This window comes from Lithobates pipiens, unplaced genomic scaffold, assembly GCF_037356315.1.
Source record: "Lithobates pipiens isolate NorthernLeopardFrog02 unplaced genomic scaffold, aLitPip1_a1.2 Scaffold_22, whole genome shotgun sequence".
Taxonomy (NCBI): domain Eukaryota; kingdom Metazoa; phylum Chordata; class Amphibia; order Anura; family Ranidae; genus Lithobates; species Lithobates pipiens.
In genome coordinates this window covers 350,197,892-350,223,831 of record NW_027507784.1, presented here as the reverse complement: position 1 = coordinate 350,223,831, position 25,940 = coordinate 350,197,892, and the positions used below count along the sequence as shown (strand labels likewise).

The following is a 25,940-nucleotide window of genomic DNA, read 5'->3' as shown; positions in this document are numbered from 1 at the left end:
ACGAATTTCTGAAAATTCATTCGGAAGCATCCACAATCCGAATTTCTGTGCTTCCGAATTGTATACGAAATTTTGTTGATGAATTTCAGATCCAAATTCCGTTACAACAGAAACGCAAAGGTTGTTTTGTTGACCAATCAGAGGTTTTCTTCTGCTGAGTGGGGGTTGGGAAAATTACCGTTTTTAATATGGGGGTGGGACAGACTGGTACTGGGAGTTGATGGGAGATTCAGAATCAGACAAAATAAAAATGTTTGTGAATATCGTTTCATTATTGTCATAATAATTACAATTATTCGTTATGATGAAGTTAAAAACCCAGGAAATCATCACAGCACAGGGATGGGGGGAGCCCCTCATAATGATCACAGCACAGGGATGGGGGGAGGGGCCCCTCATAATGATCACAGCACAGGGATGGGGGGAGCCCCTCATAATGATCACAGCACAGGGATGGGGAGAGCCCCTCATAATGATCACAGCACAGGGATGGGGAGAGACCCTCATAATAAGCACAGCACAGGTATGGGGGGAGCATAGTAGGGGTACAGCCCCAGGAGGAAGTCAGCACAGCACAGGGAAGGTGGGTCTTTAGGAGGGGCTGCTGGAGAAGCATCTAATAACTGACAGGGGTTTCATTAACATGTAAGCCAATCCATAAAAGCATATACATCCCATAATAGGTTGCTCCCAAGGCAGACAGAAACAATAGAGCAATGGGACACAGCCACACCTCAAACAATCTAGTAAAAAGTCTGCAACAGTCTATGAGACCAAGCTCATACAATATTCCAGCAGTCTGAAAGGTGGAATTTATTATTTCAACACAAACCACACATATAGAACCCGGGATAACGGGGGTAACACGAAAGGCTGAGTCTGGTGGGGTTGTACGGTGAGTCTGGTTAGTGCAGACCCAACTGGGGTTCTCGGTCACCCTGTGCCCCTATTAGACACAGGGTGGCTTACATATAGGAGGGGCCCGGGGAGCTGGACAAGGTTTCCCGACCTCTCTAAGGTAAGCTGGGTTCCACAGTCCCTCCCACCCAAAGTGACTCCCGTCACAGTCCCCCCAGTCACTTGTCCATACAACATCCTCCACAATTCAGAAAATCTGCCCCCTCATATAGAGAAGACCCCGAAATCTGATCTTCAGCATTTGGATCTCCGCAGATTCTCTGTCTGGACATCTTCATGGAATGTTCAATGTCGGGAAATTATTCTCTATATTTGGTTGGGTTATTTGGATGTATTTATTTCCTGCGGCCAGCAGGTGGTGATCGGTGAGTGTGATGATTGAGGAGTGTGCCGATCGGTGAGTGCGGTGATTGAGGAGTGTGCCGATCGGTGAGTGTGGTGATTGAGGAGTGTGCCGATCAGTGAGTGCGGTGATTGAGGAGTGTGCTGATCGGTGAGTGCAGTGATTGAGGAGTGTGCTGATCTGTGAGTGCAGTGATTGAGGAGTGTGCGGATCGGGGGGTGTGGTGATTGAGGAGTGTGCCGAACGGGGGGTGCGGTGATTGAGGAGTGTGCCGATTGGGGGGTGTGGTGATTGAGGAGTGTGCCGAACGGGGGGTGCGGTGATTGAGGAGTGTGCCGATCGGGGGGTGCGGTGATTGAGGAGTGTGCCGATCGGGGGGTGTGGTGATTGAGGAGTGTGCCGAACGGGGGGTGCGGTGATTGAGGAGTGTGCCGATCGGGGGGTGCGGTGATTGAGGAGTGTGCCGATTGGGGGGTGTGGTGATTGAGGAGTGTGCCGAACGGGGGGTGCGGTGATTGAGGAGTGTGCCGATCGGGGAGTGCGGTGATTGAGGAGTGTGCCGATCGGGGGGTGTGGTGATTGAGGAGTGTGCCGATCGGGGGGTGCGGTGATTGAGGAGTGTGCCGATCGGGGGGTGCGGTGATTGAGGAGTGTGCCGATCGGGAGGTGTGGTGATTAAGGAGTGTGCCGATCGGGGGGGTGCGGTGATTGAGGAGTGTGCCGATCGGGGGGTGTGGTGATTAAGGAGTGTGCGGATAGGGGGTGTGGTGATTGAGGAGTGTGCCGATAGGGGGGTGTGGTGATTGAGGAGTGTGCTGATCGGTGAGTGCAGTGATTGAGGAGTGTGCCGATCGGGAGGTGTGGTGATTAAGGAGTGTGCCGATCGGGGGGGTGCGGTGATTGAGGAGTGTGCCGATCGGGGGGTGTGGTGATTAAGGAGTGTGCGGATAGGGGGTGTGGTGATTGAGGAGTGTGCTGATCGGGGGGTGCGGTGATTGAGGAGTGTGCCGATCGGGGGGTGCGGTGATTGAGGAGTGTGCCGATCGGTGTGTGTGGTGATTGAGGAGTGTGCTGATCGGTGAGTGCAGTGATTGAGGAGTGTGCGGATAGGGGGTGTGGTGATTGAGGAGTGTGCCGATCGGGGGGTGTGGTGATTGAGGAGTGTGCCGATCGGTGAGTGTGGTGATTGAGGAGTGTGCGGATAGGGGGTGTGGTGATTGAGGAGTGTGCCGATAGGGGGGTGCGGTGATTGAGGAGTGTGCCGATAGGGGGGTGCGGTAATTGAGGAGTGTGCCGATAGGGGGGTGTGGTGATTGAGGAGTGTGCCGATCGGGGGGTGCGGTGATTGAGGAGTGTGCCGATCGGTGTGTGTGGTGATCGGTGTGCAGTGATTTTGAGGAGTGTGCCGATCGGCGTGCATGGTGATTGGAAAACATGGCCGTCCTCCATCATAACTCTTCTCTTCTCTTCCAGATGAAGTGACCAATTCCTCGGACACGATGGTGACGTTGGACGATCTGTTCAGTAAGGAATTTTCGGTGCACGACCCAGAAGCGCGATGGATTAATGGTAAGAATTACCGATCGTCACTCAGAGGATGGATAGTGTGGAATATTGATATATTATCGGGGAGCGATTGGTTCTCTTCAGTCTGATATTCATGATTGTCTGTGGGAGAAATCCAGACATGGCCGGGAAGGGGGGAGGGGTTGCAGGACTTTCCTGACAATAAGAAGGTTTTGATGGTTTATTGGTTGCCGGTGTTCTGTCAAAAGAGCCAACTTGTCAAAATCTCTGATTCCGTCACTTCCGGTGACTCTCCAGCAGCAATAACTGCAGATTTCAAAGACTTGGCTGTCAGAACATCGGCTAAAGGGTAAAAAAGTCACCGCCTTGGAGGCGGCCATGTTGTTGGTTAGTAGCGGGCGGACCAACATTGTCCACTCATTGTATGGTGAACCGTAATGTATACGCTGCCGGTGTTCTCTACGGCTGGTCGTTGCGTTTCGTGTCTTTCATTGGTGAATCAGGGAGCCGTCCGCAGAAACCCTCCGCACTCCGATATCATCACATGGACCCCCATTCCCGGCACTGAGGCCTCGGCAGCGATTGCTCCAGTACATTGGGGTCCAGGTGATGCCATATGAATATCTTTCTTACAAACGTTTCGGTTTGAACTCATATTTCATATTATTTGGCGTATTTTCTGTGATTAAGAAACTCGTACTAAGGATTGGGCCATAGCCCAGGGGAATGGTCCAGGTTTCCTCTTACTGATAAATAATTGGGGATGGAGGAGTTCTGATTGGTTGCTGTGAAGTTTCATTATCTTTCTATTGGATGCTCTCACAACATCTGAGATATGATAGAGGTTTGCAGTGTTCCCATCCCCCAGTGACCGACAAAGGAGATTTATTGATGGACAATTTTATTGGGTGGAAGATGATCTCCCGTAGACTAGCAGAACCTTCACTGATGGACCCACGTGGGTGGAAGATGATCCCATAGACTAACAGAACCTTCACTTATAGACCCACGTGGGTGGAAGATGATCCAATAGACTAACAGAACCTTCACTGATGGACCCATGACGGTGGAAGATGATCCAATAGATTAGCAGAACCTCCACTGATGGACCCATGTGGGTAGAAGATGATCCAATAGACTAACAGAACCTTCACTTATAGACCCATGTGGGTGGAAGATGATCCAATAGACTAACAGAACCTTCACTTATAGACCCATGTGGGTAGAAGATGTTCCAATAGACTAACAGAACCTTCACTTATAGACCCATGGGGTAGGAAGCTGATCCCATAGATTAGCAGAACCTCCACTGATGGACCCACGTGGGTAGAAGATGATCCAATAGACTAACAGAACCTCCACTTATAGACCCATGATGGTGGAAGATGATCCCATAGATTAGCAGAACCTCCACTGATGGACCCATGTGGGTAGAAGATGATCCAATAGACTAACAGAACCTTCACTTATAGACCCACGTGGGTAGAAGATGATCCAATAGACTAACAGAACCTTCACTTATAGACCCATGTGGGTGGAAGATGATCCAATAGACTAACAGAACCTTCACTGATGGACCCATGACGGTGGAAGATGATCCAATAGATTAGCAGAACCTCCACTGATGGACCCATGTAGGTAGAAGATGATCCAATAGACTAACAGAACCTTCACTTATAGAACCATGTGGGTGGAAGATGATTCAATAGACTAACAGAACCTTTACTTATAGACCCATGGGGTAGGAAGCTGATCCCATAGATTAGCAGAACCTCCACTGATGGACCCATGACGGTGGAAGATGATCCAATAGACTAACAGAACCTCCACTTATAGACCCACGTGGATGGAAGATGATCCAATAGACTAACAGAACCTTCACTTATGGACCCATGGGGTAGGAAGATGATCCCATAGATTGGCAGAACATCCACTGATGGACCCACGTGGGTAGAAGATGATCCAATAGACTAACAGAACCTTCACTTATGGACCCATGTGGGTGGAAGATGAACCAATAGATTAGCAGAACCTCCACTTATGGACCCAATTTTCTCACAGAGCATACCACATACTCAGTAGTGTGTTATGGAGAGCTTGTAGTGCACTGAGCCACGTGTGGGTCATTGTGGTGGGGAGGGGGGGGGGGTTTGCTATTGCATTGAGGTGCTATTCAAAATCTTTAGCAGCACAACATGCTAGTGCATGCAATGGGAAATAACAAGTGTTGCGGAAACATCCATGTTAATGCAATGAGCCAGAAAAGAGAAGGTAATTGTGGGCCCACAATGTCTTTAATAATATCGCCTGTGTATGCGCTGTTCTTGTTTTACAACAGACCAGAATAATCTGGAATAGTCTTTGCCACTGAATTCTCCACCCCTGAGGAGACTAGAGCCCCACCCCTGGGTATACTAGAGCCCCTCCCCTGGGTATACTAGAGCCCCTCCCCTGGGTATACTAGAGCCCCACCCCTGGGTATACTAGAGCCCCTCCCCTGGGTATACTAGAGCCCCTCCCCTGGGTATACTAGAGCCCCACCCCTGGGTATACTAGAGCCCCACCCCTGGGTATGCTAGAGCCCCACCCCTGGGTATACTAGAGCCCCACCCCTGGGTATGCTAGAGCCCCACCCCTGGGTATGCTAGAGCCCCACCCCTGGGTATACTAGAGCTCCACCCCTGAGGGGACTGCACGTATCCTGTCTCAGCTGCAATGTCCATCCTACAATGATGAATGTCGGATCATTTTCCAGTCTCACCTTCCAAGCTCATCTACATTTTCTGGGGACTGACCTGATGAATTGAAGAGTAGGAAGGAAGTGATGACAGCTGACTCCATTATACTGATATACAGCATAGAGAGCAAAGAGCCGGACTTGACAGACAGAATATTCTGATCTGGATTTCCAGCAGCAGAAGATCTGCCATCCTCTAATGATCTGTGAGGAACGCCGTTCCTCTGCCAATTCTCAGCTCTACATTCCTTTCCAACGATTAGCAGATGGCAGCCGATGTTCTGTGCTTGTAGGAAGTTCACAGTTCTGATATCATCGGGTGCCGTCCACACAACATGTGACTCCCCCTCGTTATCGTCTGTTCGGGGGACATTTTCAGAATGAGTCATCCAGAAACTCAAAAGAACATCCAAAATCTACCCGATCTTTACTGTGGAGGGCACTGAGGGTACAGAACCATTGCCCTGAACATGGCCTGGTGCTATGAGACATTCCTGGGCAATTTGTGCTAAGATATTTAAACACGCTCTCAGGCTTAACTGAATGGACCCGTGTCTTTACTGCCATACCAACTATGTAAGGATGTGGGATTTCCCGGCACTGTGGGGTCTCTTTAACAACCCAATGGAGATGCTTCTAGGGGTATCAGATACCAGTCCACCATCCCTAAATCCTAACCACCAGCCCATCATCCTGACCACCAACCCATCACCCCTACATCCTGACCACCAACCCATCACCCCTACATCCTGATCACCAGTCCATCACCCCTACATCCTGACCACCAACCCATCACCCCTACATCCTGACCACCAACCCATCACCCCTACATCCTGATCACCAACCCATCACCCCTACATCCTGACCACCAACCCATCACCCCTACATCCTGACCACCAACCCACCACCCCTACATCCTGATCACCAATCCATCACCCCTACATCCTGACCAACCCATCACCCCTACATCCTGACCACCAATCCACCACCCCTACATCCTGATCACCAACCCATCACCCATACATCCTGATCACCCACCCATCACCCCTACATTCTGACTACCAACCCATCACCCCTACATCCTGATCACCAAACCATTACCCCTACATCCTGATCACCAGTCCACCACCCTTACATCCTGACCACCAACCCATCACCCCTACATCCTGATCACTAGTCCACCACCCCTACATCCTGACCACCAACCCATCACCCCTACATCCTGACCACCAACCCATCACCCCTACATCCTGATCACCAACCCATCACCCCTACATCCTGACCACCAACCCATCACCCCTACATCCTGACCACCAACCCATCACCCCTACATCCTGACCACCAATCTACCACCCCTACATCCTGACCACCAACCAATCACCCCTACATCCTGACCACCAACCCATCACGCCTACATCCTGACCAACCCATCACCCCTACATCCTGATCACCAACCCATCACTCCTACATCCTGACCACCAACCCATCACCCCTACATCCTGACCACCAATCCACCACCCCTACATCCTGATCATTAGCCCATCACCCCTACATCCTGATCACCAGTCCACCACCCCTACATCCTGACCACCAGTCCATCACCCCTACATCCTGACCACCAGTCCATCACCCCTACATCCCGACCACCAGCCCACCACCCCTACATCCTGATCATCAACCCATCACCCCTACATCCTGATGACCAGTCCACCACCCCTACATCCTGACCACCAACCCATCACCCCTACATCCTGATCACCAGCCCATCACCCCTACATCCTGATCACCAGTCCACCACCCCTACATCCTGACCACCAACCCATCACCCCTACATCCTGACCACCAACCCATCACCCCTACATCCTGACCACCAACCCATCACCCCTACATCCTGACCACCAACCCATCACCCCTACATCCTGACCACCAACCCATCACCCCTACATCCTGACCACCAACCCATCACCCCTACATCCTGATCACCAGTCCACCACCCTTACATCCTGACCACCAACCCATCACCCCTACATCCTGACCACCAACCCATCACCCCTACATCCTGATCACCAACCCATCACCCCTACATCCTGACCACCAACCCATCACCCCTACATCCTGACCACCAACCCACCACCCCTACATCCTGATCACCAACCCATCACCCCTACATCCTGACCAACCCATCACCCCTACATCCTGACCACCAATCCACCACCCCTACATCCTGATCACCAACCCATCACCCCTACATCCTGATCACCCACCCATCACCCCTACATTCTGACTACCAACCCATCACCCCTACATCCTGATCACCAACCCATCACCCCTACATCCTGATCACCAACCCATCACCCCTACATCCTGACCACCAACCCATCACCCCTACATCCTGATCACCAACCCATCACCCCTACATCCTGACCACCAACCCATCACCCCTACATCCTGATCACCAACCCATCACCCCTACATCCTGACCACCAACCCATCACCCCTACATCCTGATCACCAGTCCACCACCCCTACATCCTGACCACCAACCCATCACCCCTACATCCTGACCACCAACCCATCACCCCTACATCCTGACCACCAACCCATCACCCCTACATCCTGATCACCAACCCATCACCCCTACATCCTGATCACCAGTCCACCACCCTTACATCCTGATCACCAGTCCACCACCCCTACATCCTGACCACCAACCCATCACCCCTACATCCTGACCACCAACCCATCACCCCTACATCCTGACCACCAACCCATCACCCCTACATCCTGACCACCAACCCATCACCCCTACATCCTGACCACCAATCCACCACCCCTACATCCTGACCACCAACCAATCACCCCTACATCCTGACCACCAACCCATCACGCCTACATCCTGACCAACCCATCACCCCTACATCCTGACCACCAACCCATCACTCCTACATCCTGACCACCAACCCATCACCCCTACATCCTGACCACCAATCCACCACCCCTACATCCTGATCATTAGCCCATCACCCCTACATCCTGTCCACCAGTCCATCACCCCTACATCCCGACCACCAGCCCACCACCCCTACATCCTGATCATCAACCCATCACCCCTACATCCTGATGACCAACCAATCACCCCTACATCCTGACCACCAGCCCATCACCCCTACATCCTGATGACCAGTCCACCACCCCTACATCCTGACCACCAACCCATCACCCCTACATCCTGACCACCAATCCACCACCCCTACATCCTGATCATTAGCCCATCACCCCTACATCCTGTCCACCAGTCCATCACCCCTACATCCCGACCACCAGCCCACCACCCCTACATCCTGATCATCAACCCATCACCCCTACATCCTGATGACCAACCAATCACCCCTACATCCTGACCACCAGCCCATCACCCCTACATCCTGATGACCAGTCCACCACCCCTACATCCTGACCACCAGCCCATCACCCCTACATCCTGTCCACCAGTCCATCACCCCTACATCCTGACCACCAACCCACCACCCCTACATCCTGATCACCAGTCCACCACCCCTACATCCTGATCATCAGCCCATCACCCCTACATCCTGATCACCAGTCCACCATCCCTAAATCCTGACCACCAGCCCATCACTCCTAACTCCTGACCACCAACCCATCACCCCTACATCCTGACCACCAATCCACCACCCCTAGATCCGGATCACCAGTCCACCACCCTGACCACCAGCCCATCACTCCTACATCTTGATCATCAGCCCATCACCCCTACATCCTGATCACCGGTCCATCACCCCTACATCCTGACCACCAGTCCACCACCCCTACATCCTGACCACCAGTCCACCACCCCTACATCCTGACCACCAGTCCACCACCCCTACATCCTGACCACCAGTCCACCACCCTGACCACCAGCCCATCAACCCTACATTCTGGCCACCAGTCCATCACCCCTACATCCTGACAACCAGCCCATCAGCCCTACATCCTGACCACCAGTCCACCATCCCTAAATCCTGACCACCAGCCCATCACTCCTAACTCCTGACCACCAACCCATCACCCCTACATCCTGACCACCAATCCACCACCCCTAGATCCTGATCACTAGTCCACCACCCTGACCACCAGCCCATCACTCCTACATCTTGATCACCAGTCCATCATTCCTACATCCTGACCACTAGTCCATCACCTCTACATGCTGATCGCCAGTCCATCACCCCCACATCCTGACCACCAGTCCATCACCTCTACACCCCGATCACCACTCGCCAGTCCATCACCCCAGGCATTTCCAAGGTCCAATCATCAAATATACTTCGTCTGTCACTTTCTAATGTCTCAAGTTAATAGAATCCAGACTTGACGTACATCAGACGCATAGGTGTGCACCCCAAACAGAAGCTCAAACACACATGATTATATATATATATTGTATAGGGTCAGCCTGGGGCAGGGTTATGAAGGGGTTAATCGAAGAGGGCAAATACTTCCCCTTAAGACCTGCTTATTGCTGGCTGGGATGAAAGTGTCGGAGAGGAGATCTGTCTGAGTAGGCGAGGCACCGCAGCACGCTGTGCGGAAAGTTCCATTGCGGGATTGTGCACTTGCTGGGTGACCTTCCCCACATAAAAGACTGGACTCCTGATTAGAACCATGAACTATTTCCTGTAATCCTGTGTGCTGCGGATCTGTGATCTCAATCTGTGTGCTGCGGATCTGTGATCTGTGTGCTGCGGATCTGTGATCTGTGTGTTGCGGATCTGTGATCTGTACCTGTGTGCTGCGGATCTGTGATCTGTACCTGTGTGCTGCGGATCTGTGATCTGTACCTGTGTGCTGCGGATCTGTGATCTGTACCTGTGTGCTGCGGATCTGTGATCTGTACCTGTGTGCTGCGGATCTGTGATCTGTACCTGTGTGCTGCGGATCTGTGATCTGTATCTGTGTGCTGCGGATCTGTGATCTGTATCTGTGTGCTGCGGATCTGTGATCTGTACCTGTGTGCTGCGGATCTGTGATCTGTACCTGTGTGCTGCGGATCTGTGATCTGTACGTGTGTGCTGCGGATCTGTGATCTGTACCTGTGTGCTGCGGATCTGTGATCTGTACCTGTGTGCCGCGGATCTGTCTTAGTAGGAGAGGCACCGCAGCACTCTGTGCGGAAAGTTCCATTGCGGGATTGTGTACTTGCTGGGTGACCTTCCCCACATAAAAGACTGGAGCTCTAATTAGAACCAAGAACTATTTCCTGTAATCCTGTGTGCTGCGGATCTGTGATATGTACCTGTGTGCTGCGGATCTGTGATATGTACCTGTGTGCCGCGGATCTGTGATCTGTACCTGTGTGCTGCGGATCCGTGATCTGTGCCTGTGTGCTGCGGATCTGTGATCTGTATCTGTGTGCTGCGGATCTGTGATCTGTATCTGTGTGCTGCGGATCTGTGATCTGTATCTGTGTGCTGCGGATCTGTGATCTGTGCCTGTGTGCTGCGGATCTGTGATCTGTACCTGTGTGCTGCGGATCTGTGATCTGTATCTGTGTGCTGCGGATCTGTGATCTGTACCTGTGTGCCGCAGATCTGTGATCTGTACCTGTGTGCTGCGGATCTGTGATATGTACCTGTGTGCCGTGGATCTGTGATCTGTACCTGTGTGCCGCGGATCTGTGATCTGTGCCTGTGTGCTGCGGATCTGTGATCTGTGCCTGTGTGCTGCGGATCTGTGATCTGTGCCTGTGTGCTGCGGATCTGTGATCTGTATCTGTGTGCTGCGGATCTGTGATCTGTGCCTGTGTGCTGCGGATCTGTGATCTGTACCTGTGTGCTGCGGATCTGTGATCTGTATCTGTGTGCTGCGGATCTGTGATCTGTACCTGTGTGCCGCGGATCTGTGATCTGTACCTGTGTGCTGCGGATCTGTGATATGTACCTGTGTGCCGTGGATCTGTGATCTGTACCTGTGTGCCGCGGATCTGTGATCTGTACCTGTGTGCTGCGGATCTGTGATATGTACCTGTGTGCCGTGGATCTGTGATCTGTACCTGTGTGCCGCGGATCTGTGATCTGTACCTGTGTGCTGCGGATCTGTGATATGTACCTGTGTGCCGTGGATCTGTGATATGTACCTGTGTGCCGTGGATCTGTGATCTGTACCTGTGTGCCGCGGATCTGTGATCTGTGCCTGTGTGCTGCGGATCTGTGATCTGTGCCTGTGTGCTGCGGATCTGTGATCTGTGCCTGTGTGCTGCGGATCTGTGATCTGTACCTGTGTGCCGCGGATCTGTGATCTGTACCTGTGTGCTGCGGATCTGTGATCTGTGCCTGTGTGCTGCGGATCTGTGATCTGTGCCTGTGTGCTGCGGATCTGTGATCTGTGCCTGTGTGCTGCGGATCTGTGATCTGTGCCTGTGTGCTGCGGATCTGTGATCTGTACCTGTGTGCTGCGGATCTGTGATCTGTACCTGTGTGCCGCGGATCTGTGATCTGTACCTGTGTGCTGCGGATCTGTGCCTGTGTGCTGCGGATCTGTGATCTGTACCTGTCTCTGAGCCGGCTGTTCACCCCTCTGCTCCCTACAATATATATATAATTTATATATTTCACACACACAGAACTCTTTGTACATAGGAATAGCGATCTGCTCCTTTCTTGTCCCTGAAAAGCAGATTAGTAAGTAAAAGTAGCACACGGTTTTACATAGTTATACACACAGTTAACCCCTTGATATACTAGTGACATCATTTCTTCCCAGATTGCCCACAGAGGGGCACAGTGCCCCCTGACATCAGAGCATGGCACAGTGCCCCCTGACATCAGAGCATGGCACAGTGCCCCCTGACATCAGAGCATGGCACAGTGCCCCCTTACATCGGAGCATGGCACAGTGCCCCCTTACATCGGAGAATGGCACAGTGCTCCCTTACATCGGAGCATGGCACATTAGTGCCCCTTACATCAGAGCATGGCACAGTGCCCCCTGACATCAGAGCATGGCACAGTGCCCCCTTACATCAGAGCATGGCACAGTGCCCCCTTACATCGGAGCATGGCACATTAGTGCCCCTGACATCAGAGCATGGCACATTAGTGCCCCTGACATCAGAGCATGGCACAGTTCCTCCTGACATCAGAGCATGGCACAGTGCCCCCTTACATCAGAGCATGGCACATTAGTGCCCCTGACATCAGAGCATGGCACATTAGTGCCCCTGACATCAGAGCATGGCACAGTTCCTCCTGACATCAGAGCATGGCACAGTGCCCCTTACATCAGAGCATGGCACAGTGCCCCCTTACATCAAAGCATGGCACAGTACTCCTGACATCAGAGCATGGCACAGTGCCCCCTTATATCAGAGCATGGCACATTAGTGCCCCTGACATCAGAGCATAGCACAGTTCCTCCTGACATCAGAGCACGGCACAGTGCCCCCTTACATCAAAGAATGGCACAGTGCCCCTGACATCAGAGCATGGCACATTAGTGCTCCTGACATCAGAGCATGGCACATTAGTGCCCCTGACATCAGAGCATGGCACATTAGTGCCCCTGACATCAGAGCATGGCACAGTGCCCCCTTACATCAGAGCATGGCACAGTCCCCCCTTACATCAGAGCATGGCACAGTCCCCCCTTACAGCAGAGCATGGCACGTTGGTGCCCCTGACATCAGAGCATGGCACAGTCCCCCCTTACATCAGAGCATGGCACGTTAGTGCCCCTGACATCAGAGCATGGCACAGTCCCCCCTTACATCAGAGCATGGCACGTTAGTGCCCCTGACATCAGAGCATGGCACAGTGCCCCCTTACATCAGAGCATGGCACAGTAGTGCCCTGACATCAGATGCCATGAAATTGGGGCTCTAGTCTCAGTGTGGCGGGATATACAATCTTTCTCCTCAGTGGTGTCCTTCTAATGGTCAGCATTCCGGCGTTGTTCATGGCAATGAGCTAAACTGGAATTCTTCATGGGAAATGTTTCTTCAAATCAGACCTCGATGAAAGAGATTCCCGATTTTTGTGGTGGCAGACAGACATACGATTCAACTTGAACTTGTGTCCAGGGCTGTGGATAAGGGGGTACCACTGGTCCTGTATGGGGCCCGGACCAGCAGAGGGGCCCGGGCCAGCATGGTGAACTGGATGTGGCATTTAAAAAAAGAGAGTAACTGCCCTGATTCAAACATTTACTACGAATACGGTGTGTGAACCCCATACGCCAACCTCACCATGTCTGTGCCCTGAAAACCAGCCTTACTGTAAAGTGCAATGTGGCAATAAAGTGCCAAATAAAAAAATGGATAAGTATATAATATTTTCAGAGTCCATTTCCATTTATCATATATATTTATATATTTTCACATTTTCATGCTGAATCTTTTCACCAATTGGTGTGCCACCACCACCTTGTAAAATGGGCACTCACTGGAGCCTTAGGAGCCCTAGAAATAATTCTCGGCTCCGGTGAGTGATCATTTTAGAAGGTGGTCTGCGTAGTATCTGGTTATGATGGACGCCGTGTGGATGGTCTGCATAGTATCTGGTTATGGTGGGCACCAGTTGGATGGTCTGCATAGTATCTGGTTATGGTGGGCACCAGTTGGATGGTCTGCATAGTATCTGGTTATGGTGGGCACCAGTTGGATGGTCTGCGTTGTATCTGGTTATGATAAATGCCGGGTGGATGGTCTGCATAGTGTCTGGTTATGGTGGGCACCAGTTGGATGGTCTGCATAGTATCTGGTTATCGTGGACTCCATGTGGATGGTCTGCATAGTATCTGGTTATGGTGGGCACCAGTTGGATGGTCTGCATAGTATCTGGTTATGGTGGGCACCAGTTGGATGGTGTGCATAGTATCTGGTTATCGTGGACTCCGTGTGGATGGTCTGCATAGTATCTGGTTATGGTGGGCACCAATTGGATGGTCTGCGTAGTATCTGGTTATGGTGGGCACCAGTTGGATGGTCTGCGTAGTATCTGGTTATGGTGGGCACCAGTTGGATGGTCTGCATAGTATCTGGTTAATGGTGGGCACCAGTTGGATGGTCTGCATAGTATCTGGTTATGGTGGGCACCAGTTGGATGGTCTGCATAGTATCTGGTTATGATGGACACCGGGTGGATGGTCTGCATAGTATCTGGTTATGATGGACTCCGTGTGGATGGTCTGCATAGTATCTGGTTATGGTGGGCACCAGTTGGATGGTCTGCGTAGTATCTGGTTATGGTGGACACCAGTTGGATGGTCTGCGTAGTATCTGGTTATGGTGGGCACCAGTTGCATGGTCTGCGTAGTATCTGGTTATGGTGGGCACCAGTTGGATGGTCTGCGTAGTATCTGGTTAATGGTGGGCACCAGTTGGATGGTCTGCGTAGTATCTGGTTAATGGTGGGCACCAGTTGGATGGTCTGCGTAGTATCTGGTTATGGTGGACACCAGTTGGATGGTCTGCATAGTATCTGGTTATGGTGGACACCAGTTGGATGGTCTGCGTAGTATCTGGTTATGGTGGGCACCAGTTGGATGGTCTGCATAGTATCTGGTTATGGTGGGCACCAGTTGGATGGTCTGCGTAGTATCTGGATAATGGTGGGCACCAGTTGGATGTTCTGCATAGTATCTGGTTATGGTGGACACCAGTTGGATGTTCTGCATAGTATCTGGTTATGGTGGACACCAGTTGGATGGTCTGCGTAGTATCTGGTTATGGTGGGCACCAGTTGGATGGTCTGCATAGTATCTGGTTATGGTGGGCACCAGTTGGATGGTCTGCGTAGTATCTGGATAATGGTGGGCACCAGTTGGATGGTCTGTATAGTATCTGGTTATGGTGGGCACCAGTTGGATGGTCTGCGTAGTATCTGGTTAATGGTGGGCACCAGTTGGATGGTATGCGTAGTATCTGGTTATGGTGGGCACCAGTTGGATGGTCTGCATAGTATCTGGTTATGGTGGGCACCAGTTGGATGGTCTGCGTAGTATCTGGTTATGGTGGGCACCAGTTGGATGGTCTGCGTAGTATCTGGTTATGGTGGGCACCAGTTGGATGGTCTGCATAGTATCTGGTTATGGTGGGCACCAGTTGGATGGTCTGCGTAGTATCTGGTTATGGTGGGCACCAGTTGGATGGTCTGCATAGTATCTGGTTATGGTGGGCACCAGTTGGATGGTCTGCGTAGGATCTGGTTATGGTGGGCACCAGTTGGATGGTCTGCATAGTATCTGGTTATGGTGGGCACCAGTTGGATGGTCTGTATAGTATCTGGTTATGGTGGGCACCAGTTGGATGGTCTGCGTAGGATCTGGTTATGGTGGGCACCAGTTGGATGGTCTGCGTAGTATCTGGTTATGGTGGGCACCAGTTGGATGGTCTAGGGATGGGTTGTTCTCTTCCAATGGTAATTTTCCGGGTTATTTAATAAAAGCTCTGTGACCGTGGCCTTACCGTCCTGGTCGACTCGTTTGTTTTGATTATTGTGGTTTGAATGTAAATCGGCGTCAGTTGGGAGACGCGGTGTGGAGCGCGACCTCGTGAATAAAACATTTCTCTTCCACGATTCTCAATACTTTTATTTGTTCTCACGGAATTCCTCAGGGCTCCATTAATGGAGGATTCGGCGATAACATACGACTCTCATAGGCAGATCAGGTCTTCTTCTATCTTTGTTTTTATTATTTAAATGCTAATCCTTCCCGGGGGGCTTCGCATTACACAGATTGTTCTAAATTGTGTCACAATTAACCTCACACATCGGATTCCCGTTCTTACACGCGATTCCTTCACAGACAATAAATATGGCTTCTCTGTGACATGAATAATGAAATCCTGATCATTTGTCTGATATTTTGTAATCTGTGACATGGGATCGGGTACCCACCACTCCATCCTGACATGGCATCGAGTTTGGGGTGGAGGTACTTGACTGGCCTGCACAGAGTCCTGACCTCAACCCGATAGAACACCTTTGGGATGAATTAGAGCGGAGACTGTGAGCCAGACCTTCTCATCCAACATCAGTGCCTGACCTCTTCTGGAAGAATGGTCAAACATTCCCATAGACACCCTCCTAAACCTTGTGGACGGCCTTCACAGAAGATTTGAAGGTGTTATAGCTGCAAAGGGCCAACTCAATATTGAACCCTCCGGACTGAGACTGGGGGGCCATTAAAGTTCATCTGTATGTAAAGGCAGGCGTCCCAATACTTTTGATAATATAGTGTACCTCTAGTTGTAAATCCTAATACACCAAACAAAATCCGCAAGCGACTCTGGTAATAATCTCCATGGGGTTTCTTCAGCTCATTTTTAAAATACTTGGCACGTTTACCATTCAACTGAATCCATGTAAAGGAAAGAGAACACAATGTGTGAATAGAAAACTCTCAGCCCTTCTACACACGGGTCCGACATTCTGATAACCAAATCCGTTGGATTTTGTCCGACGGATTTTGTCCGAAACTGTTGCATACACACGGTCAGACAAAGTTGTGGGAAAATCCGATTGTACATAACGTGATGACGTTATTTCATTACGATGGGACTACGTTCAGGCTAGTAGCCAATAGCTTTGGTGTAGGAATTTGATCTGAGCATGCGTGGCACTTTGTCCGTCGGAGTAGGCTACACATGATCGGAGTATGTCCGATCGGAGCATTTTGTCTGAAAATTTTACGGACAAGTTGGAAAACTTGGTCCGTCGGATATTCCAACGGAAACAGTCCGATGGAGACCACACACAGTCGGAATATCCGACAAAACGGTCCGATCGGAAACACTCCGCTGGAATCTCCGACCGTGTGTACGGGGGGTTACAAAACGAAGAAGAAAGGGACCAGCCAGCTGCTTTTTTAACTATATTCACATCACAGCCCCCGGGGGTACCAGGGAGGCCTTCAGCACCAGGGACAGCAGGTCCGGAATATTCAACTGTGATCACAAAGAACCCAGGAACCGGCATTGTGTATGGGAGACGTGATGTCATCAGCGCCATGGACAATACATCCGATATAATGTATCCGTATGTAGTATGGAGGACGCTGCCTCAGTGCCACCAGCAGCAGATGTAAGAGAGAGGGGAGTATAGATGTATAGGACAGAGATCGGGGATAATATAGATCGGGGATAATATAGATCGGGGATAATATAGATCGGGGATAATATAGATCGGGGATAATATAGATCGGGGATAATATAGATCGGGGATAATATGCCAGCAACAGGTATGGAGGACGTGGCTTCAACATCACAGACAGCCGGTCAGGTACAATGTATAAACATTCAGTATGAAGGACACTGGGTCAGTACCATGGATAGTGGTTGTCTAATCATATTTATATACAATGTTATGTCAGCACCATGGACAGTGGATCAGGGGTAATGTCCCATTATCAGTTGTGGAGGACGTGGCTTCAGCACCATGGACAGTTATAATATGTTCACTTTTCGGACACCATCAGCCAATACGGCTCTCTATTTCTTGGCCCAGGTCACTGATTTCGGGTCAGATCTATTTTCGGGTCCAGGTCACTGATTTCGGGTCTGTGACAGAGCTAGCCGGGACCGAGGCTCTTGGAGGGGACTGAATACGAGCCTCTTGCCCTGTGATTATGGGTCCTGGCATTTGGGGGAACGGTGCTGTTTGTGAGCTGTATGTCTGGGGACCCCTGAGGTGGTGTTGCTTGGATTCAGGTCCGTGCCCCTCCCCCAAAACACACAGACTCTGGATATGTAAATGCCATGTTAGCAATAGACTGAATCACACTATTAGGGCACAAACTCTTAGCCCTTGTACACACGGGTCGGAGATTCCGACAACCAAATCCTACGGATTTTGTCTGAAACTGTTGCATACACACGGGTCGGACTAAGTTATCGAAAAATCCGATCTTTCAGAACGTGATGACGTTATTTCGTTACGATGGGACTACGTTCAGGCTAGTAGCCAATAGCTTTGATGTAGGAATTTGATCTGAGCATGCGTGGCACTTTGTCCGATTGGAGTAGGCTACACATGATCGGAGTATGTCCGATCGGAGCATTTTCTCGGAAAATGTTATCAACAAGTTGGAAAACTTGGTCCGTCGGATACTCTGACGGAAACAGTCCGATGGAGACCACACACAGTCAGAATATCCAAATATCCGACAAAACGGTCCGATCGGACACATTCCGTCGGAATCTCCGACCGTGTGTACAAGGGCTAAGATGCTAATATCATCACCTCCAGCCACCCGTCTGTTGTCTTGTATAATGTAGATGAGTCTAGTCTGGCTTGACACAGATTCTAAAGAGTATTTCACCAATTGTTCTTTTGTTGTTTGTGCCAATTAACCTGCAATAGAATTGTTAGTGAGCTAGGAGCCGAAAAGTCTTATCCCTCAGTCAACTAGTCTGAGTGTTGATTTAGATAATTAGCTCATGCTAATTAGGTTAGGTTTTAGTCTTCTACTGTATTATAAATATTTGGTATTTTGGTTCTAATAAATGAGTCCATGTTCAGCATCTAAGCAAATGCCATCTCGGTTTGTGCTTGTGAGAGGTTGGAATATCTGATATCTATATTCAGACTGGGGGGAAGTGGTATATGACGGAAGCACTCAATCGGAGTGTGGGATCGGTTCCGTCACAGGGTCAGATCCATTTTTGGGCCCATGTTACTAATTTCGGGTCAGTTCCATTTTCAGGCCCATGTTACTGATTTCGGGTCAGATCTATTTTCGGGCCCAGGTTACTGATTTCAGGTCAGATCCATTTTCGGCCCAGGTTACTGATTTCGGGTCAGATCCATTTTCGGCCCAGGTTACTGATTTCGGGTCAGATCTATTTTCGGACCCAGGTCACTGATTTCAGGTCAGATCTATTTTCGGCCCAGGTCACTGATTTTGGGTCAGATCCATTTTCGGGCTCAGGTCACTGATTTTGGGTCAGATCCATTTTCGGGCCCAGGTCACTGATTTCGGGTCAGATCCATTTTCGGGCTCAGGTCACTGATTTTGGGTCAGATCCATTTTCGGGCCCAGGTCAATGATTTCGGGTCAGATCTATTTTCGGACCCAGGTCACTGATTTCAGGTCAGATCTATTTTCGGGCCCAGGTCACTGATTTCGGGTCAGATCTATTTTCGGGCCCAGGTCACTGATTTTTGGTCAGATCTATTTTCGGGCCCAGGTCACTGATTTTGGGTCAGATCTATTTTCGGGCCCAGGTTACTGATTTCGGGTCAGATCTATTTTCGGACCCAGGTTACTGATTTCGGGTCAGATCTATTTTCAGACCCAGGTCACTGATTTCGGGTCAGATCTATTTTCGGACCCAGGTCACTGATTTCGGGTCAGATCTATTTTTGGACCCAGGTCACTGATTTCGGGTCAGATCTATTTTTGGACCCAGGTCACTGATTTCGGGTCAGATCTATTTTCGGACCCAGGTTACTGATTTCAGGTCAGATCTATTTTCGGGCCCAGGTCACTGATTTCGGGTCAGATCCATTTTCGGGCCCAGGTCACTGATTTCGGGTCAGATCTATTTTCGGGCCCAGGTCACTGATTTCGGGTCAGATCTATTTTCGGCCCCAGGTCAATGATTTCGGGTCAGATCTATTTTCGGGCCCAGGTCACTGATTTCGGGTCAGATCTATTTTCGGGCCCAGGTCACTGATTTCGGGTCAGATCTATTTTCGGCCCCAGGTCACTGATTTCGGATCAGATCTATTTTCGGGCCCAGGTCACTGATTTCAGGTGAGATCTATTTTCGGCCCCAGGTCACTGATTTCGGGTCAGATCCATTTTTGGGCCAAGGTCACTGATTTCGGGGTCACATCTATTTTAGGGCCCAGGTCACTGATTTCGGGTCAGATCTATTTTCGGGCCCAGGTCACTGATTTCGGGTCAGATCTATTTTCGGGCCCAGGTCACTGATTTTGGGTCAGATCTATTTTCGGGCCCAGGTCACTGATTTCGGGTCAGATCCATTTTCGGGCCCAGGTCACTGATTTCGGGTCAGATCCATTTTCGGGCCCAGGTCACTGATTTCGGGTCAGATCCATTTTCGGGCCCAGGTCACTGATTTCGGGTCAGATCCATTTTCGGGCCCAGGTCACTGATTTCGGGTCAGATCCATTTTCGGGCCAAGGTCACTGATTTCGGGTCAGATCTATTTTCAGACCCAGGTCACTGATTTCGGGTCAGATCTATTTTCGGACCCAGGTCACTGATTTCAGGTCAGATCTATTTTCGGCCCAGGTCACTGATTTTGGGTCAGATCCATTTTCGGGCTCAGGTCACTGATTTTGGGTCAGATCCATTTTCGGGCCCAGGTCACTGATTTCGGGTCAGATCTATTTTCGGACCCAGGTCACTGATTTCAGGTCAGATCTATTTTCGGGCCCAGGTCACTGATTTCGGGTCAGATCTATTTTCGGGCCCAGGTCACTGATTTTTGGTCAGATCTATTTTCGGGCCCAGGTCACTGATTTTGGGTCAGATCTATTTTCGGGCCCAGGTTACTGATTTCGGGTCAGATCTATTTTCAGACCCAGGTCACTGATTTCGGGTCAGATCTATTTTCGGACCCAGGTCACTGATTTCGGGTCAGATCTATTTTTGGACCCAGGTCACTGATTTCGGGTCAGATCTATTTTTGGACCCAGGTCACTGATTTCGGGTCAGATCTATTTTCGGACCCAGGTTACTGATTTCAGGTCAGATCTATTTTCGGGCCCAGGTCACTGATTTCGGGTCAGATCCATTTTCGGGCCCAGGTCACTGATTTCGGGTCAGATCTATTTTCGGGCCCAGGTCACTGATTTCGGGTCAGATCTATTTTCGGCCCCAGGTCAATGATTTCGGGTCAGATCTATTTTCGGGCCCAGGTCACTGATTTCGGGTCAGATCTATTTTCGGGCCCAGGTCACTGATTTCGGGTCAGATCTATTTTCGGGCCCAGGTCACTGATTTCGGATCAGATCTATTTTCGGGCCCAGGTCACTGATTTCAGGTGAGATCTATTTTCGGCCCCAGGTCACTGATTTCGGGTCAGATCCATTTTTGGGCCAAGGTCACTGATTTCGGGGTCACATCTATTTTAGGGCCCAGGTCACTGATTTCGGGTCAGATCTATTTTCGGGCCCAGGTCACTGATTTCGGGTCAGATCTATTTTCGGGCCCAGGTCACTGATTTTGGGTCAGATCTATTTTCGGGCCCAGGTCACTGATTTCGGGTCAGATCCATTTTCGGGCCCAGGTCACTGATTTCGGGTCAGATCCATTTTCGGGCCCAGGTCACTGATTTCGGGTCAGATCCATTTTCGGGCCCAGGTCACTGATTTCGGGTCAGATCCATTTTCGGGCCCAGGTCACTGATTTCGGGTCAGATCCATTTTCGGGCCAAGGTCACTGATTTCGGGTCAGATCTATTTTCGGACCCAGGTCACTGATTTCGGGTCAGATCTATTTTCGGGCCCAGGTCACTGATTTCGGGTCAGATCTATTTTCGGGGTGATTTTGAGGTGTATCCTGCCAAGGTGAGTGCTCTGTAAAATGTGATCATCTTCTCTGACTAGTGAAATCCAGTCGCCCCTCCCCCATATCAGAGAAGGAGACATTCTGGAACAAACAATCCCCAGCAGAGCTGACATTTCCCGAGTGACATTGATGTCTGCAGAGACCAAACGGGGCGTCTTCTCTCTTCACACCCTCATTACTCTCTCCTCTCCTCATTACTCTCTTCTCTCCTCATTACTCTCTCCTCTCCATACTTGTGCTACCCCCTCCCCCACCTCCTCATCTTCTCCCCGTACCATATTTATCTTTACTGGATGCTTCAAGGGAATGCAATCTTGGCCATGTGTGTTTTATCCACTAGAACCGCACAGCCGAGGCGGAACCAGACTCTCCGCAACAGAAATAGAGTCCGGGAGTACTGGGAGTCTGGGTTCAGATCTCCGATCACTATACCGGGACAGACCCAGACACCTCAGTACCGGGATTTGGGTTCAGATCTCCGATCACTATACCGGGACAGACCCAGACACCTCAGTACCGGGGATTTGGGTTCAGATCTCCGATCACTATACCGGGACAGACCCAGACACCTCAGTACCGGGATTTGGGTTCAGATCTCCGATCACTATACCGGGACAGACCCAGACACCTCAGTACCGGGGATTTGGGTTCACATCTCTGATCACTATACCGGGACAGACCCGGACACCTCAGTACCGGGGATTTGGGTTCAGATCTCCGATCACTATACCGGGACAGACCCAGACACCTCAGTACTGGGGATTTGGGTTCAGATCTCCGATCACTATACCGGGACAGACCCAGACACCTCAGTACCGAGGATTTGGGTTCAGATCTCCGATCACTATACCGGGACAGACCCAGACACCTCAGTACCGGGATTTGAGTTCAGATCTCTGATCACTATACCGGGACAGACCCAGACACCTCAGTACCGGGGATTTGGGTTCAGATCTCCGATCACTATACCGGGACAGACCCAGACACCTCAGTACCGGGGATTTGGGTTCACATCTCTGATCACTATACCGGGACAGACCCAGACACCTCAGTACCGGGGATTTGGGTTCAGATCTCTGATCACTATACCGGGACAGACCCAGACACCTCAGTACCGGGGATTTGGGTTCAGATCTCTGATCACTATACCGGGACAGACCCAGACACCTCAGTACCGGGGATTTGGGTTCACATCTCTGATCACTATACCGGGACAGACCCAGACACCTCAGTACCGGGGATTTGGGTTCAGATCTCCGATCACTATACCGGGACAGACCCAGACACCTCAGTACCGGGGATTTGGGTTCAGATCTCCGATCACTATACCGGGACAGACCCAGACACCTCAGTACCGGGGATTTGGGTTCAGATCTCCGATCACTATACCGGGACAGACCCAGACACCTCAGTACCGGGGATTTGGGTTCAGATCTCCGATCACTATACCGGGACAGACCCAGACACCTCAGTACCGGGGATTTGGGTTCACATCTCTGATCACTATACCGGGACAGACCCGGACACCTCAGTACCGGGGATTTGGGTTCAGATCTCCGATCACTATACCGGGACAGACCCAGACACCTCAGTACTGGGGATTTGGGTTCAGATCTCCGATCACTATACCGGGACAGACCCAGACACCTCAGTACCGAGGATTTGGGTTCAGATCTCCGATCACTATACCGGGACAGACCCAGACACCTCAGTACCGGGATTTGAGTTCAGATCTCTGATCACTATACCGGGACAGACCCAGACACCTCAGTACCGGGGATTTGGGTTCAGATCTCCGATCACTATACCGGGACAGACCCAGACACCTCAGTACCGGGGATTTGGGTTCACATCTCTGATCACTATACCGGGACAGACCCAGACACCTCAGTACCGGGGATTTGGGTTCAGATCTCTGATCACTATACCGGGACAGACCCAGACACCTCAGTACCGGGGATTTGGGTTCAGATCTCTGATCACTATACCGGGACAGACCCAGACACCTCAGTACCGGGGATTTGGGTTCACATCTCTGATCACTATACCGGGACAGACCCAGACACCTCAGTACCGGGGATTTGGGTTCAGATCTCCGATCACTATACCGGGACAGACCCAGACACCTCAGTACCGGGGATTTGGGTTCAGATCTCCGATCACTATACCGGGACAGACCCAGACACCTCAGTACCGGGGATTTGGGTTCAGATCTCCGATCACTATACCGGGACAGACCCAGACACCTCAGTACCGGGGATTTGGGTTCAGATCTCTGATCACTATACCGGGACAGACCCAGACACCTCAGTACCGGGGATTTGGGTTCAGATCTCCGATCACTATACCGGGACAGACCCAGACACCTCAGTATTGGGGATTTGGGTTCAGATCTCTGATCACTATACCGGGACAGACCCAGACACCTCAGTACCGGGGATTTGGGTTCAGATCTCTGATCACTATACTGGGACAGACCCAGACACCTCAGTACCGGGGATTTGGGTTCAGATCTCCGATCACTATACCGGGACAGACCCAGACACCTCAGTACCGGGGATTTGGGTTCAGATCTCTGATCACTATACCGGGACAGACCCAGACACCTCAGTACCGGGGATTTGGGTTCAGATCTCTGATCACTATACCGGGACAGACCCAGACACCTCAGTACCGGGATTTGGGTTCAGATCTCTGATCACTATACCGGGACAGACCCAGACACCTCAGTACCGGGGATTTGGGTTCACATCTCTGATCACTATACCGGGACAGACCCAGACACCTCAGTACCGGGGATTTGGGTTCACATCTCTGATCACTATACCGGGACAGACCCAGACACCTCAGTACCGGGGATTTGGGTTCACATCTCTGATCACTATACCGGGACAGACCCAGACACCTCAGTACCGGGGATTTGGGTTCAGATCTCTGATCACTGTACCGGGACAGACCCAGACACCTCAGTACCGGGGATTTGGGTTCAGATCTCTGATCACTGTACCGGGACAGACCCAGACACCTCAGTACCGGGGATTTGGGTTCAGATCTCTGATCACTATACCGGGACAGACCCAGACACCTCAGTACCGGGGATTTGGGTTCAGATCTCTGATCACTATACCGGGACAGACCCAGACACCTCAGTACCGAGGATTTGGGTTCACATCTCCGATCACTATACCGGGACAGACCCAGACACCTCAGTACCGGGGATTTGGGTTCAGATCTCTGATCACTATACCGGGACAGACCCAGACACCTCAGTACCGGGGATTTGGGTTCAGATCTCTGATCACTATACCGGGACAGACCCAGACACCTCAGTACCGGGGATTTGGGTTCAGATCTCCGATCACTATACCGGGACAGACCCAGACACCTCAGTACCGGGGATTTGGGTTCAGATCTCCGATCACTATACTGGGACAGATCCAGACACCTCAGTACTGGGGATTTGGGTTCAGATCTCTGATCACTATACCGGGACAGACCCAGACACCTCAGTACCGGGGATTTGGGTTCACATCTCTGATCACTATACCGGGACAGACCCAGACACCTCAGTACCGGGGATTTGGGTTCACATCTCTGATCACTATACCGGGACAGACCCAGACACCTCAGTACCGGGGATTTGGGTTCACATCTCTGATCACTATACCGGGACAGACCCAGACACCTCAGTACCGAGGATTTGGGTTCACATCTCCGATCACTATACCGGGACAGACCCAGACACCTCAGTACCGGGGATTTGGGTTCAGATCTCTGATCACTATACCGGGACAGACCCAGACACCTCAGTACCGGGGATTTGGGTTCACATCTCTGATCACTATACCGGGACAGACCCAGACACCTCAGTAT

At 50.9% G+C, this 25,940-nt stretch overlaps 1 protein-coding gene across 1 annotated transcript in view; it reads left to right on the top strand.

Moving 5' to 3' along the window:
* DPP10 (dipeptidyl peptidase like 10) overlaps window positions 1-25,940 on the top strand; it is a 190,050-nt gene that overhangs the window by 76,108 nt on the left and 88,002 nt on the right. The window contains exon 3 of the mRNA XM_077449772.1: window positions 2,735-2,830. Coding sequence (XP_077305898.1) covers window positions 2,735-2,830 — 96 coding nt within the window. The remainder of the gene's footprint in view (window positions 1-2,734; window positions 2,831-25,940) is intronic.